The sequence below is a fragment of the Sardina pilchardus genome, chromosome 3, assembly GCF_963854185.1.
Source record: "Sardina pilchardus chromosome 3, fSarPil1.1, whole genome shotgun sequence".
Classification (NCBI taxonomy): domain Eukaryota; kingdom Metazoa; phylum Chordata; class Actinopteri; order Clupeiformes; family Clupeidae; genus Sardina; species Sardina pilchardus.
The window spans coordinates 21,710,801-21,725,412 of record NC_084996.1 but is presented as its reverse complement, the minus strand read 5'-3'; the positions used below and the strand labels follow the sequence as shown (position 1 = coordinate 21,725,412).

Here is a 14,612-nt window from a genome sequence, read left to right as displayed (position 1 = left end):
GTAATGGTGTGCATCATTAATGGTGAGCGAAACATTAAACATCCATTAAACTACCTATCGCCATCCATTTAAAATGATTTACCTATCAACATCAATTTAACTGTCGGTCTGTCAACATTCATTAAATTATCTTTTTATCAACATCTTTTAAACTATTCATATTCAATTTTAAACTGTCTATCTTCGCACTATCAACTTTCATAAACTATGAAACCACCATGTCTACCCTAGCAACACCTTAGTAACCATCTACATGATTTATATGTACATTTTTGCATTTTCATGCACTCGTAATTTCCTTGGAATTACATTCTCTAGTTATTACAGTGCATGCAAATGCACTGTTCTGTTCTTCCTGGGCTTCTTCTCCTAACCAGGTCTTATTCAGCTTCAACCGTTTACCGTAGAAACTTGGTTCAAACTTTGTTACGTAGGTATTGAAAATGAGACTAAGTGTATGTATATTTCAGTTTTGTAAACTTTATACTTTTTGAGATATAGGAGACTAGCCGCATTCATTAATCATTGATGGGATGGAAATACCCTATTGCAGCCAAGTAGGCTAGACTAAATTTAGTTATTTCACAATTATACATGATTTACTTTTTATTGAATTTGTAGGCTGGAATGAATCGTGGCACAATGTTTAAGCCTAGCCTACTGCCGGGAGAAATATCTTTTCTGCTAGGCTACTCGAAATAAGTCAAACCTGCTTGCCACGTCTCTCCTCACTCAGCGAGTCACGTCAATTTCACTTCTTGCAGCCTATATGATTTTTTTTTCTATATGGATAGATGTAGACCTATTCAAAGCTATCCATAACTTTTTTATGTGACTAAGCTGCAAAATAGGCCATATTATGACAAACGAGGTAGGCTAATATAGGCTACCAGCTATAGCAGGGGGTGCGCTGCCCTCTATTCTCAGCACCCTTCCCGCGCCATTGCCTACGTGCTTCTCAGGATGTTGGAATTTGATAGGCTATATTGTCGAAATGGCAGTACTAAAATGTATCGCATTGGCAGCATGTCGGAATAACACCATGTCTGAATAGCGGCATGTCGGACGAAAGGGATGTCGGACTGGCAGGATGTCGGACTGCCGACATGTAACCACAACTGCTGCTAGCATAGCTAGCGTAGCAGTCGGGATTGTCAAAGTTTTTTTTCATCTTCTTCTTTTTCCGTCATCTACTTCCTGAATTTCTGGTCAACGATTCCCGGGACACCGTAATATCGGGGCTCATGATACTTGGTTCTACGGAAAAATTTTGTTCGGTCCCCGGGGGCCACTGAACCTCCGTGCTAATACCCACCCCACTGAACCCCCCCCAAAATGTTAAATAAGGAAATAATAATAATGTTTAAATAACTACCTGAACCGTGGCACCCGAGAATTACAAAATGTTTATGGTATGTTGGTCTCAAGAGCCCGCATCAACTTAGCTCATAGCCAGTCATTTGTGATTTGCACCCCCATGGTAAAAATTGCTTTAATCGCCCCTTTCTTATAGTCATTATTAGTATATTATTAAGATTACTATAATATTATACCTATAGATATAAAACAAATAGTATAATAACTATAGTATTTTCTCCCAAAATATATTAACCCCCTCCTCTCTGCCAGAAGGGCCACACACCTGTCTCTTAAAATAACGTCCCCATAGGTGCCCTGTAAATGCTTATTTCCATTCACTTTCTTCATGACAGCATTTTTATGTGACTGTACATTATAATTGTTTTAATAATATATAACTTAATTGGCCATTAATACCACTTTTAGTGATTACTGAAGGGCACTATCTGAGCGCAGTTCAAAGAATGTGCATAATGGGAGCAACAGAGGAAGCTTTGTGTTCTCACCAGTCTGTGCCTGTGCTTGTTGTTTATAGCAGTAATGGGAGGCAGTTCGTCAAGGGAAAGACAGGAGGAAAGACCACGTCCCCCTGACCCTTGTAAGTTTGCTATACACTTATACACACACATACAGATACACAAACACTATATTGCCAAAAGTATTGGGTCACTTGCCTTAACTGGCATATGAACTTAAGTGAATGGTTGTGTGATTTGCATATCAACATTATAATGTTGACGCACAACATATCAACTGAAATTGAAACGATCTTTCTGGACATAAAACAAATGTATCTTAAGAAGCTAAAACGGTAGGTAGACTCCACTAATAACACTTTTAAGCATATGCAAAATTAGTATTTATTACAGTTTTTTTCAATCGCTAACAAGCGTTTGTCCATTCATTTGACACATTTTCAAAACTCTAAACACAGACTCTCACCTACAAAACACAATTGGCCAAATGGATCATTTTCCTCTCAAAAGCACATGTTCTTACACAACATTTTGTTACATATACACTAACTCGTCATTTCTCTGCACACACTAACTTTACCAAAACACTGGAAACCTGACTCAAAATGAAGTTATTTTGTCAAAGAATGAAACTTGTTTTCACTTCACAAGATACATGCAGTCAATCAGAGTACACTAGGTTTCAAAATACTGACTACTGTTCACATTACAAAAACTGCATAGACTTTTATGTATCAGTTTTACAGGTATTTGCATGCAAAACATGCAATCCAGCATTTTTACACTAAATTTCTTGGTTGGGAACTGTATGTCCAGATGTAATGTCCACATTCAAATGCATTCCAGTAAAAAGCTAATCTTTTTTTTTTGTTTGTTTTTTTTGTTTACTGTTTTACTGTTTTACCTGTTTACCTGTTACCTGTTTCACCTGTGGCCTACAGGAGGTGCAGTATAAATACTGTTTACAGTAGACTATGATAGAACAGAAAAAGTTTTACAGCATTGTAGTGAACAAAATATCCATGATACACAAGAGCATTCTGAACAAAAAACAACAGCAAAAAGCCCAGATAAAAAGGGGGTGAACAAAAAAAAGCACAATATTACTGTGTCTAATCTACCTGCTCCTCTCAGTGCTCCTGCACCTCTCACTGCATCTCTCACTGGGCCTGCTCCTCTCCCTGGGCCCCTTACTCTTACTCTTCCTCATCCAGATATTACAGTATTTGTCTTTTTCTGTTTCTGCTTCCAAAAACATCACCTCCTCTTTTTACTGTGTAAGTGTCAATGTAATAGAGACCCCTGCCACTGAGTCTAAGACAGACTGAAATCAGCTGTGGTTGGCCCAATTTACTCAACATAAATCATCTGTGTATCAATTATTCGATTATTTGTTTATTATCAGCTGAGATATATTGCTTTTGAATTGATAACATTGCAGAAGCAGAGGTTGTTATACTGTATCTAAGGTTTGGAATATTGTTTTAACTATTGTGGGATGTTGTGTGTTAACATTCGGAAATAATACAAAAACGATCCATTATTTTGTTGATAGGTATAGTTTGTCTGCATTGTAAATGTAAGCATTGTGAAAATGTATTCACTGACTGCATACTGTGTGAAAACAACATGAAATGTGTGAATGGTATGGCCACGAAAGACCGATGCTGTGCTAACTGTGTTTAGAGTTTTGAAAATGTGTCAACTGAATGGACAAACGCTTGTTAGCGATTGAAAAAAACTGTAACACAGAAATCCAAACCACATCTGAATGTTGTTTGAAATGCGATTCCAACTGGAATTCTATGAATACAGCAATGATATTTTATGACCTGTGGTCTTTGAGAAACAAATCTTACTTTCCTGCGGTCTGAACTTTCTGTTTAAGAAATGTAGTCATATTAATTCTCTCTTCCTCTCTTCTGTGTGTATATGTGTATGTGGGCTTGTATGTGTTTTGTGTGTGTGTGAATGTGTTTCTGTGTATGTTGGGTGGTGTTAGTGTTCCTTGAACCCTGGAGACCTTTCAACTTTGAAACAGAGTAAGTTGAGTGTGTCACCAAGATAAACAAACTACTGCAATTTCCTTTTTAATTTTCAGCAACAATATTGTTCAGTATAATGACGCTATGAGGACTTTTAATTTAGATACAATAATCTGTGCAGAACAGTGCAAAGGCATGAATCACGCATGAATAATATCTAATTCTTGTGCTGCTAAGAGCAATCAAAATGGCCACTGTAATCATCAGCACAATCATCACCATGAATGACATGATAACCTTCCTTGCTTGGCAATTTCCTCATATCTACAGAAGAAAGGTTTCCATGATGAAACTGGTGAGGAATCTGAAAATCAGCAACCCAGAGGTCAAGCACTTGCGTATCCTGGTCCACGGTCCAGTCGGAGCGGGAAAGTCCAGCTTCATCAACTCCATTGACAGTATCTTTCAGGACCGCATGGCTCAAGGGGCTTTAGTTGGACATGCTGATATAAGCTTCACTAAGATGGTGAGAGGTCATGTTTGATTATACTGTATATACACTTGACCGACTTCCTAAGAGTTTTCTCCATTTTAAGACTATTATAATTGGCTATTATTCATTTTGAATAATTTATTGCAAGTTTGTTGTAGGCACATTACATACTAGTCCATTTCACAGCTCACAGCATGTGTGTTTGTAGTTCAAATCCCATAAAATTCGAGATGGGAGAGCTGGGAGGATCCTCCCGCTCGTCATCAGTGACATCATGGGTCTGGAGAACACAGATGCAGCTGGAGCCCATATTGACGACCTCAAGATGGCGCTAGAGGGCCGTCTCAAAGATGGCTATACTGTATGTAGAACGCAAACACAAATACATAAAACCATACACACAAATACAACCCTTTCAGCCTCAACACAGACAGTTAGCCAGTACTTGCACTAAAAGTAGGAAGCATGCCACTGCAATGTTTCAGATCGGTCACATACTGTACTGTAAACTTATTCACGTAGACTGATACTAAAACACACATATTTCTTCTCTGTTCAGTTTAACCCTTTAAGCCCTCTGAAAGAAGGAGATGCAAACTACAATCACTGCCCGACTCTGGATGATAAGGTCCACTGCCTGGTTAGTGTGCTCCCAGCAGACAAAATCACATTAATGAATGATCGTAATGTCCATGACGTCATCACCAAACTGCGGAATATCAGAGAGAAAGCCAGTCAGCTAGGTAAGTCACCATTGCTCAGCACTGCACTTTTTTTTTTTATCAAAGTCTTTTCATTGTATTTTCACATACAACAAACAATAGACACATAACAACCCAGAACCCACCCACCCACATCGCACCGCTAATGTAAAAAAAAAAAAAGGGGGAAGGGGGCTGCATCAAATCCCAGCATACATATTGACATATTATGTAGATAACAACAAAAAAGGAGGAGGAGGCAAACAACAATCACATCATACAATGTCATTAGAGTCCATCTGTTGGGCAGGTACAGGGCTGAACCATGCATTCATAACTGTTACAGTTACACAAAGGTTACTTAAGCTGCGGTTGAAATGCATGTCTGGCAGTGTGAGACCGTGACGAGTTGAAATCATGTAGTTCAAATGTTTATTGAGTTAAATAGTTGGGTCAAATGTTTTCTTTCTGCAGGAATCCCACAAGTAGTTCTGATGACAAAGGTGGATGATGCCTGTCCTGAGGTCCGTAAAGACCTGAAGATGATCTACAGAGACAAGAAGATCAAAGAGAAGGTGTGTGTCTTTGTGTGCTTACGCACACGTGTGCGTGTGTGTGTGTGTGTGTTGTGAGTGTGTGTGTTTGTGCGCACATACAGGGAAACAAAGTGAACAAAATATTTTTTACGTCTATATTGTATTGTTACTATCCTGGAAAATAAAAATAAAACTTCTCCCTTTATGTGTGTGTGTGTGTGTGTGTGTGTGTGTGTGTGTGTGTGTGTGTGTGTGTGTGTGTGTGTGTGTGTGTGTGTGTGTGTGTGTGTGTGAGTTCAGATGCAGCAGTGCAGTAACAAGTTGGGTGTCCCCATGAACTGCATCTTCCCAGTTAAGAACTACCATGAGGAGATTGACCTGAATGATGACGTGGACATGCTGCTCCTCTCTGCTCTCACAAACATTTTGAACTTTGCTGATGACCATGTGGCTGACCAAGTAATCTGACCTCTTCATTGTAATGGTAGACTATCCAAAAGACAATTGTTTTTAACAATAGCAAGATGTACGGAGCCTGGAAGGAGTCAGTGTAGGATTGTTTTTGTATATCAAGAAAACATTCACTCTTTGTAATAAAAATTTGCTCATTTGACAAAAGTGTGAACTCATTTGATTTAAATTGGGTCATTGGGTCAAAAAAGAAGTCTGTTTCTTGCACCCTTTTTCTATCTTGTATCATGAGGTGGTGTTAGCATAGTGGCTAAGGAGCTAGGCTAGACTGGTGTGGGTTCAATTCCCTGCTTCCACTGTTGTGCCCTTGAGGAAAGCACCTATTCCTGAGTTACTCTGGAGACAAGGAGACACTGGGGACAAATGAACTAGATGTACCGCTGCTCACTCCTGCACAGTCTCGCTGCAAAAATAAATGACACATCAATTTGTCTCTATCTCATACTCCATCTCCTACTCTTGCAACTGTTGTGTACTGTAAGTGACATTACAAGAGAGCGGATAAGGGGCGAGGCCATCAACACGTGTTCCTTCACATTCTGCTGCTATTTCTATCACTTAAAGGTGCACTATGAGATCCTGCTTGATCTTAGCGAGATTTCATTTGTATCTCAAATCGTATGTTTCTCCCCTTGATCAGCTTGCTGTCTGTCCACTGAATACGATGTGAAAAAACCCAATATCAAAAGACAACACAGGGGCTGTGATCCTCAAAACAAACGTAACAACAATAGGGGCACAGGATGTGCACCAAAACAATAACAAACCAAAGATTCTAGAACAGAGCCAGATTGATCAGTTATTAGTAGGGCTGGGACTCGATTAAAAAAATTAATCTAATTAATTAGAGGCTTTGTAATTAATTAATCGAAATTAATCGCATTTTAATTGTATATAAATATATGACCTGAGAACAGTGAGAAGTATTTTTTTTTCACATGGATTTTTAGTATAGCCTACTATTGGATAATGACTGAATACATAGGCCTAAGCTTAAGCAACAAAAATATTGTTTATTAATAAGTCCAACAGACCAGTGCAATTTTTGCCATAAAGTGTAGCGATACCATATTTAGAAATAGTACATTTTCAGAAATTCATGTAGCCTATAGATAGGTAGACCTTCTGTAAACTATAATACTGTGATATCCTGTTAATTGTGTCACCTGTTACCTTGAGTTGAGTTCATGAAATTGTTGTGTCCCTTTAAGGGGAACTGGGGGGCGGAGTTTACGTGTGTGCGTGTGTGCTTGTATGCAGTTCTGAGTGTGAAGTTTCTTTTAGGTCTATGAAAGTTGGACATGGAATTAGGTGCGGTGGATTACTGTTATAAGCGTGAGTTGTGGCTGTAACAGCAACTCGGTTGCTATTTGTTTAATAAATAAAGCTCAGAGGTTTCCCTCAAGTGTCTGGAGTATCACAATACTTTGTCCACGCTAGCAGCTAGCTGCTTTATGTTTTGCACTGAGGTGATACGTCCTTGTTGCATAGGTTGCACACAACCATGCTCTTATCTACACTTCCATCCGTTCGTTTTTTGTAACAACATTTCCCATCCACGGGGCCAACCAACGCGGTCACATCAGCTTCTTTGTTCATGTTCACTGTGCCACTGTGTTTTTTTTTTTTTTTTTTATTGATCACAAAACAACAAGTATACAGTCATTTGTATACGACACAAACAGATCAAAAACGCCAGGGGATGTAAAAATAAATAATAGTAAAGAAAATAATAAACAATGAAGAAAACAACTCAATCTACATAAAGCATTTGAAAAATACAAATAATGTGTGTGTTCTAACAGCCTTCTTGTTACTACAACAGGATATAGTGGAAATATATTGTTTTATGTGAATTGACAGTTCTACAAAGTTTGGTGTTTTATTTTGGAATTTAGATTTATGAATGTAAAATTTGGTCAAAATTAAAATCAGGTTGATTAAATAAAACTGAGAGGAAAGATTTCTGTCAAAATTAATGAAACCAAAAAGGACATTTTCCCAGCACAAGGAGAAGTCAGGGTAAATAAAATCAACTAGGTATTTAGACAGCTTACTCCAAAGTAATTTAGTATGGGGGCATAACCAAAATAAGTGCACAAGAGTTTCCCTTTGATTCCCACAAAAAGTACAATTAACATCAATGTCTTTTTTGAGCTTCTGTAAATAGTGGTTTGTTGGGTAAAACCTATGAAGCATTTTAAAAGAAATCTCTTTGACCTTGTTAGTCAGACAGAATTTCTGCGGCAGAAGCCAGACCTTGTCCCAACATATATCTCCAACAAAACTAGACCAGTGTGAAAGGGAAGAGGGTGTACTAATGATGTCATGTTGAAAAAGCTGACGGATGATCTTGTTAATATTCTTACAGTGTGGAGAAAAGCAACTTTTACATCAGTATCAAGTACATTACATAAAACAGGAAGATCACAATCAGCCCTAAACCCTCTAAAAAGTGCAATTACACCTGTGGGGATGGCATCAAAAACAATAGAAAACTCCCTAGGAGTAACAGGGATACCATATTGTTGAAGAAATTCAGAATAAGAATAAAGTTGACCGTCTTGGTTAAATAATTGACTGACCAACAAAATATTGTTATTAAACCATTGTTTAAAGAAAATTTATCTATTTTTGAATAAGACATATTTATTATTCCAAATATAAAACCTGTGGGGACTAAAATGTGCCACTGTGGTTTGTTTTGTCTGAACCGAACTCATGCGCGTTACTTGGTGCTCCAGTATAATCGGTCCGTCTGAAACTCATCCAGTGAGAAACGTTCCGCGGTGCAAAAATAAATAGGCATACGATTAAAATGCGTCAATTTTTTTTACGCATTAATGTTTGTGTAATTAATTAATCGTAATTAACGCGCTAAAGTCCCGGCCCTAGTTATTAGCCTACGTCAAAAGAATGAAGCTCTGAGTTCGACGTCAGGCGCGCCACTGTGGTAAGCTCAGCGCAACATTTCAGACACAGTTTAATCATAACACCTAAACAGCTGTTTTTGCCGTTGTCAGCTGTTTTTTTTTTGTTTACACGGTAATGAACTGCAAGATCTGGCCGTGTGAAAGGCACGATTTATTATTTTTCAACTTTCCACTGAATAAGGAGGTAATAGCATAGGCCTTTACTTAGTCAGATAATGTGCGCTGGTGAATAGATCACATCAATTCCCATTGGGAGATTCTGTTAAGCTAGCTAGCAGGCAAACTAACTTAGCTACGTTATCTTATCATCTTTTTTCTTATTTTCTAGGCTAGTAACCTTTGTTTACGGCCATTGGCGCATTACCAATCACTATGGCCTAGGCTAAGTCAAGTAACATGGTACGACAACCACTAGGCTATAATACTGCGTTCATGCAGCCCGGAACCTCGGAGGACCCGCCTTTAAAAAGTCCCGACCTCCGAAAAAATTGTGTTCATGAGATCAGTTCGGAAAATAAATACAGGAAACGCATAAATACGTTATTACAACTGCTTACTAAGTGCTTAGTATGGTTGAGCAAGAAGGAAAATGTCTTGGGCGAGTGTTTCTATCTGTGTTGTTAATTTAGTGACAAATTACCTTGCCTATTCGTAATGACAGTGAAATTCACCTCTTGTGTTGTTGCAAGGGAGGCCGTCGTGGTTGGAGAATATGATAGTGACGTCAAGTCGGACACCTCGGGGCACAAAACTTCCGCACGAGTCTCCGAGCAAAAAATTCAACCCGACCTAGCGTTCATGTCATTTTTCCGCTATCGGAGGTCAGCAATTTCCGAAGGTCCGAGGTGCATGAACGCAGTATAAGCCTACTTTTCAAACGGGAGTCCAGAACAGGACCGAACAGGTGTTGTGAGTAATGAAGAAGCAGATCATAATCATAATCGTAAAACACGCCGCATGCTGCCTCCAGTGAAAGCTTGTTGTGCAGTCTGTGAAAGCACAAAAAAAACACAAGCTTGATGCCTGTAGCGGTCGTTTGCAAGAAGCTTAATTTAAGACCGATCCGATTGCATCATATTGTAGCCTACCTATCTTTCGTTGTCGACTGACTTGAGAGAATAGGTTCATTGTAGCCCATATTATTTCTCTCAACTGCAACATTGACAGACAGCCTAGCCTACTAACCACGACAGCCTAGCGTATCCTTAACTTGGTCTTACGGTATCCGTCTTTTTCATAATTGGCTGCTGTGCTGTGTCGTTCATAGACAGTAGGCTAAAGATTTCGCTCATCGCCCTTTCATTATCTCTAGGCCTACAGTAGTATACTGTGCGCAAAGTGTCGAGGCCACATACAGTCGAGTCGGGACTTAAAATAGTTTGACGAAGTTTAAGGCATGTTTAGTAGGATATGGCAGCGCCATATACTATCAGACTGTTTATTTAAGGATTTCCGATGTTGTGGAAGGAAATTCGTTGGGATCCTCCTCGTCATATTTTAACAAATAAAGCTAATTTCCCTCACTAGACCTAGGCCACTGGTATTTATGGGGGGTTAAGAGGGGGGAAATCGTTTAACAGAGACCTCACACCCCCCCCAAAAATGTCTGCCCGTGACATGATGAATGAATGCATAATTTCCAGTTGCCACTGTAATCGCTAACTGTAAATGGATTAATCCAACACAACTCCTCGTCCGATTTTCAGTTTGCATGGAAATCATTGGTATGTTTGCCTAGGGCTGCCTGTGGCCTGGCTTTTCCACTCGTTTTATACCAGCTAGCAGTGTTTTAAAAAGACTGACTACTTAGACTTAATGGAACAAGTTCATGGAAAACGAAATGTTTGTGCAGAACGTGTTTCAATAATCTATCCTACAGCCGAAGGTTACGTGAGTAAGTGTATCTCGTTGTTATCCAAATGAACGGTCTTAAAGTTAGCAAGTTACAGAGGCTGGTTATAACTCAGCTGACAGTCAGTCCGACGGAAGGGGGAATTATAGAACGCTGATGTCGGATTTGCAACAATTTATTCCGACTCCACAAGGAACATTCTAAAATCCTGTGCACCTTGCGTTTGTTTTGTTTTGGTGTTTATGGAACGTCAACAGAAGTGACGTCAAAAAGGATCTCATAGTGCACCTTTAACACACTGTATCACCTTTAAAGCAGCATATTTGTTTCAATAGATACATTTCATTAACATTAGAATAAGAAAATAGCCAAGACAAATACCTATGAACTGGACAACTACAATGTAAAAAAAACTCTCTTCTGTCTGCTTTGCCAATTAATTTTTTCACCAATTTGGAATTTAACCCGGGTCTGGTCTAGCGTGCCTGCATGTGTGTGTATGCGTGCATGCACATGTGCATATGTGTATATGTGCGTGTGTGTGTGTGTTTACGTATGTGTATGAATGTGTGTTTTTATGTGTGTGTGTGTGTGCGCATGCATGTGAGTGTGTGCAAACCTGTATGTGTGTGTGCCTGCCTGCATTTGTGTACATGTATCTTTCATGTACATTTGGGTCACGAAATGTACACATATATTATATAATTTATTGTATAGTTTCCCATGAACCAAATTCCATCACAGTTGGCATGCTTTCAGATGGTTGTCATAATGATTATACAGTTCAAATTTTGTGCAGTTTTGAACATGTCAGACAAAAATACCTGCAATTAAAACACTTTATATTTGCTTTTTCATTTTTAACTACGTGGCCCCTGGAGGCCAACATACAAACATACATTGGTCATCCTAGGCCCTGTAGTTCTCAAAGTATTTACAGAAAACTGTCCAGCCATCTACAGGCAAATTGGTACAGTGAATGTACACATAAATTAATTAATTGTATGGCCCCCCATGAACGGGAGTCAGGCAGGGGGCTGACTGATCGAAACGAAAATCAATGGTTCCGTGCAGGACGACAGTAACAGTTGCTCAGTTGCCCGGGCAACCAAATTATGACAAGTGGCAACCACTTACTCACTCCTTGTTGGCCCTGTACAAACTTGATATTTCATCATTGCTTATTTTTAAAAATGTGTTAGGCTTTTGTTTGCGATGAATCCCGTATTTCAGCATTTCACACTGGCGCATGGCAACATAAACTTTTTTTTTCTGACCTGGCAAATGAATGCAGTTTTCAAGTTCTTATAAAGACTACAACAAACACCAACCATCATTGTTCACAATGAAGATGAAGACGCAGACAATTCACTTGTCCTGGGAAATACATCCTCTCCATAAACATTGGCCATCATAGCAGCATGAGAAAGCTGCAAATCAATCAAGGTCGGGGCACAATGTGTTTTAAAGCTTAACTCTCGCCAAAATGCAACCTACAGTATGTTGTAACCCTTGCCAAGAATGTGAAATGCTGTAATCACAGCAAAACATCTGGGTTTGTGTACACATTATTTTTTTACTACATAACCCCCACGTGTGCAATTTCATAGTTTCCAGCTCTCAGTTTTGTTCTACAATTTAAAACTTATGACATGGAACATCCAGACTAAGTACTGGTGGTGTACTGAACATGAATGCAAAAGTGAAACTGTAAAAGTGAAACTCATTGCAGACAATAGGCTGCTTCTGGCTATATATCCACAACCCTCACACAGGGAGATCATTCATCTGCAGCCTCACACACAGACTCTACAGCATTAGGCCACGCTTGGCAGGTAAGACATACAGATGAAATATTTGAAACCTGCTTTGAACCAATAAATATATGTTTTTTTATGTGATATAATATGCATTTAAAGATGAATCCTGAATCACTAATGAATTCTCTTAGTATTATGTTGTATGTCTGGTCTTCTGAATAAGTTAAAATATTAGTAAATAGTTTTGCCATCTGTGATTGGAAATGATACACATTGGAGGTTTCTGATTGTTTTTTTTTCCACTAAAGTATAAATATAAATCTATATCTAAATATAGTATATATACAGTATATATATGAATTTGAACAAAAACAGTCCATTTTAAAATATCTGGCTGTAATAATTACATTGCATGTCAATGCAATGTACTGTTATCACTGTTCTTCTTCTTATAATTATTATTATATCTTCCGACCAAAATCAACGATCAAAGGCTCTAGAACCACTGAACCGTTTGACGTCATTCAAGCACTCCTACAAAGGTCTCGAAACGGAGATTTGTTCTATTATTTTTTCACATTTGTGAACTTTATACTTTTTGAGATATTTACGATAAAAGATTTTAAAATTCCCATAGAGTTAACGTTGAGACCCTTTGGCGGTAAAGATTAACTGTTACGTCAGTGCTCAGCTGTCAGTAATCAAGGATCTTTGATCCAAATGCCACCGCTGTAACAGCTATGAAAACATTCTACCATGCCACTGCTGTAGGCTAAACCAGGACGTTATCGTCTTGTCTCCTGCTACTCCTTACTTGATTTGTTTATCGTTACAGTAACCGGTTTGCTCTCGGTAACGTTATCAACAGCTAAAGACAATCTAACCTAACGTCAACGTAAACACTGTATTTAGCTAACGACAAGCAAGTTACTAGCAAGTTACATGCAACTAGTTGCACGATTTAGGTTCAAGCCTTCTTACAGTCGTTTCTAGTAGGCCTACAAACTGCATTGCTATCATTTCACGTTTGTTTGTTAGCACGCTAGTCGTTTCAGCTATAGGACTTGCCAGCCAGGCATTCATTTAAAACTTTCGGCATCATTCACAAATTAAAAACCTTTGTTAACAGCGTATTGTAGGCTACATTCCTATTAGGACAATCACACACCTGGAAATACTTCGAAGAACATACTAGCTCATCCTAGCTAATATGTGTATCCTACATAAAATATCCTACATTGCTAGATATCCTACCTGTTGCTGCATCATCGTTTGGCGTTGTTTGAGATTGTAGCCTATTCCGTGTTCCAATGGTGTCTAAATCTATAGCCTATGGCCTACTTTTAACCTGCATTAGTATATGAAGGCTATGTAAGCTATCCTACCAGTCGTCACTGTAGGCTACTAAAGTGTCAGCTCTTGCAACTCGTTTTAAGTAGGCAACTTCATTTCAGTCTTTTAAAGAGTTATTTTCCAAAATAGCCTATATCCAAAATTTTGATGCATTTTCATAAATCACTTTTTAAATGTGACTTTCCAAGTAATTTCAGTGGAATTGTAATTGGGTTATTGTTATTTATCTATTCTTCTGTGTAGCCTAGTTGTCTTTTAAACTATAGGCCTAATACAATGTTTTACACAGTCAGCAACCTTTTTGCATTTACATGCAATGGTAATTCCTTCCATGGAATTACATTTTCTAGTTATAATTTGTTATGTAATAACCATAACTGCAAATGTAAAATTGCCAACAAGTGCTTATGATGTGGACTGTGGAATGAACTTGGACAGTTGCATTAGTGTAAACACACACACACACACACACACACACACACACACACACACACACACACACACACACACACACATTAAATGTGTAATATCCGTGGGTGTCTGTGTGCCATGCCATCTGATGACACTGACCAGTGCCTGAGTGCTTGAGTGTCTTCTAGTTTATCATAAGAGCTGCAAAGTGTAATTATGAAGAGACATTCCATGTCAAGTGGTGCCATGTTTGTAAATTATGCTTTTTCAGGCATGTAGGAA

General features: G+C 38.6%; 1 protein-coding gene across 4 annotated transcripts in view; it reads left to right on the top strand.

Moving 5' to 3' along the window:
* LOC134077045 (interferon-induced protein 44-like) overlaps window positions 1-6,162 on the top strand; it is a 41,379-nt gene extending 35,217 nt beyond the window's left edge. For 3 of the 4 annotated variants that reach the window (XM_062532410.1, XM_062532407.1, XM_062532409.1), the window contains 7 exons: window positions 1,898-1,957; window positions 3,838-3,877; window positions 4,151-4,346; window positions 4,522-4,674; window positions 4,873-5,056; window positions 5,489-5,589; window positions 5,851-6,162. In XM_062532410.1, the coding sequence (XP_062388394.1) occupies window positions 1,900-1,957; window positions 3,838-3,877; window positions 4,151-4,346; window positions 4,522-4,674; window positions 4,873-5,056; window positions 5,489-5,589; window positions 5,851-6,018 (900 nt within the window). In that variant the 5' untranslated portion in view covers window positions 1,898-1,899 and the 3' untranslated portion in view covers window positions 6,019-6,162. Of the gene's footprint in view, window positions 1-1,894; window positions 1,958-3,837; window positions 3,878-4,150; window positions 4,347-4,521; window positions 4,675-4,872; window positions 5,057-5,488; window positions 5,590-5,850 lie in introns of all 4 variants that reach the window. The other variant, XM_062532408.1, reaches the window with a different exon arrangement.
* Window positions 6,163-14,612: the final 8,450 nt, after the last annotated feature.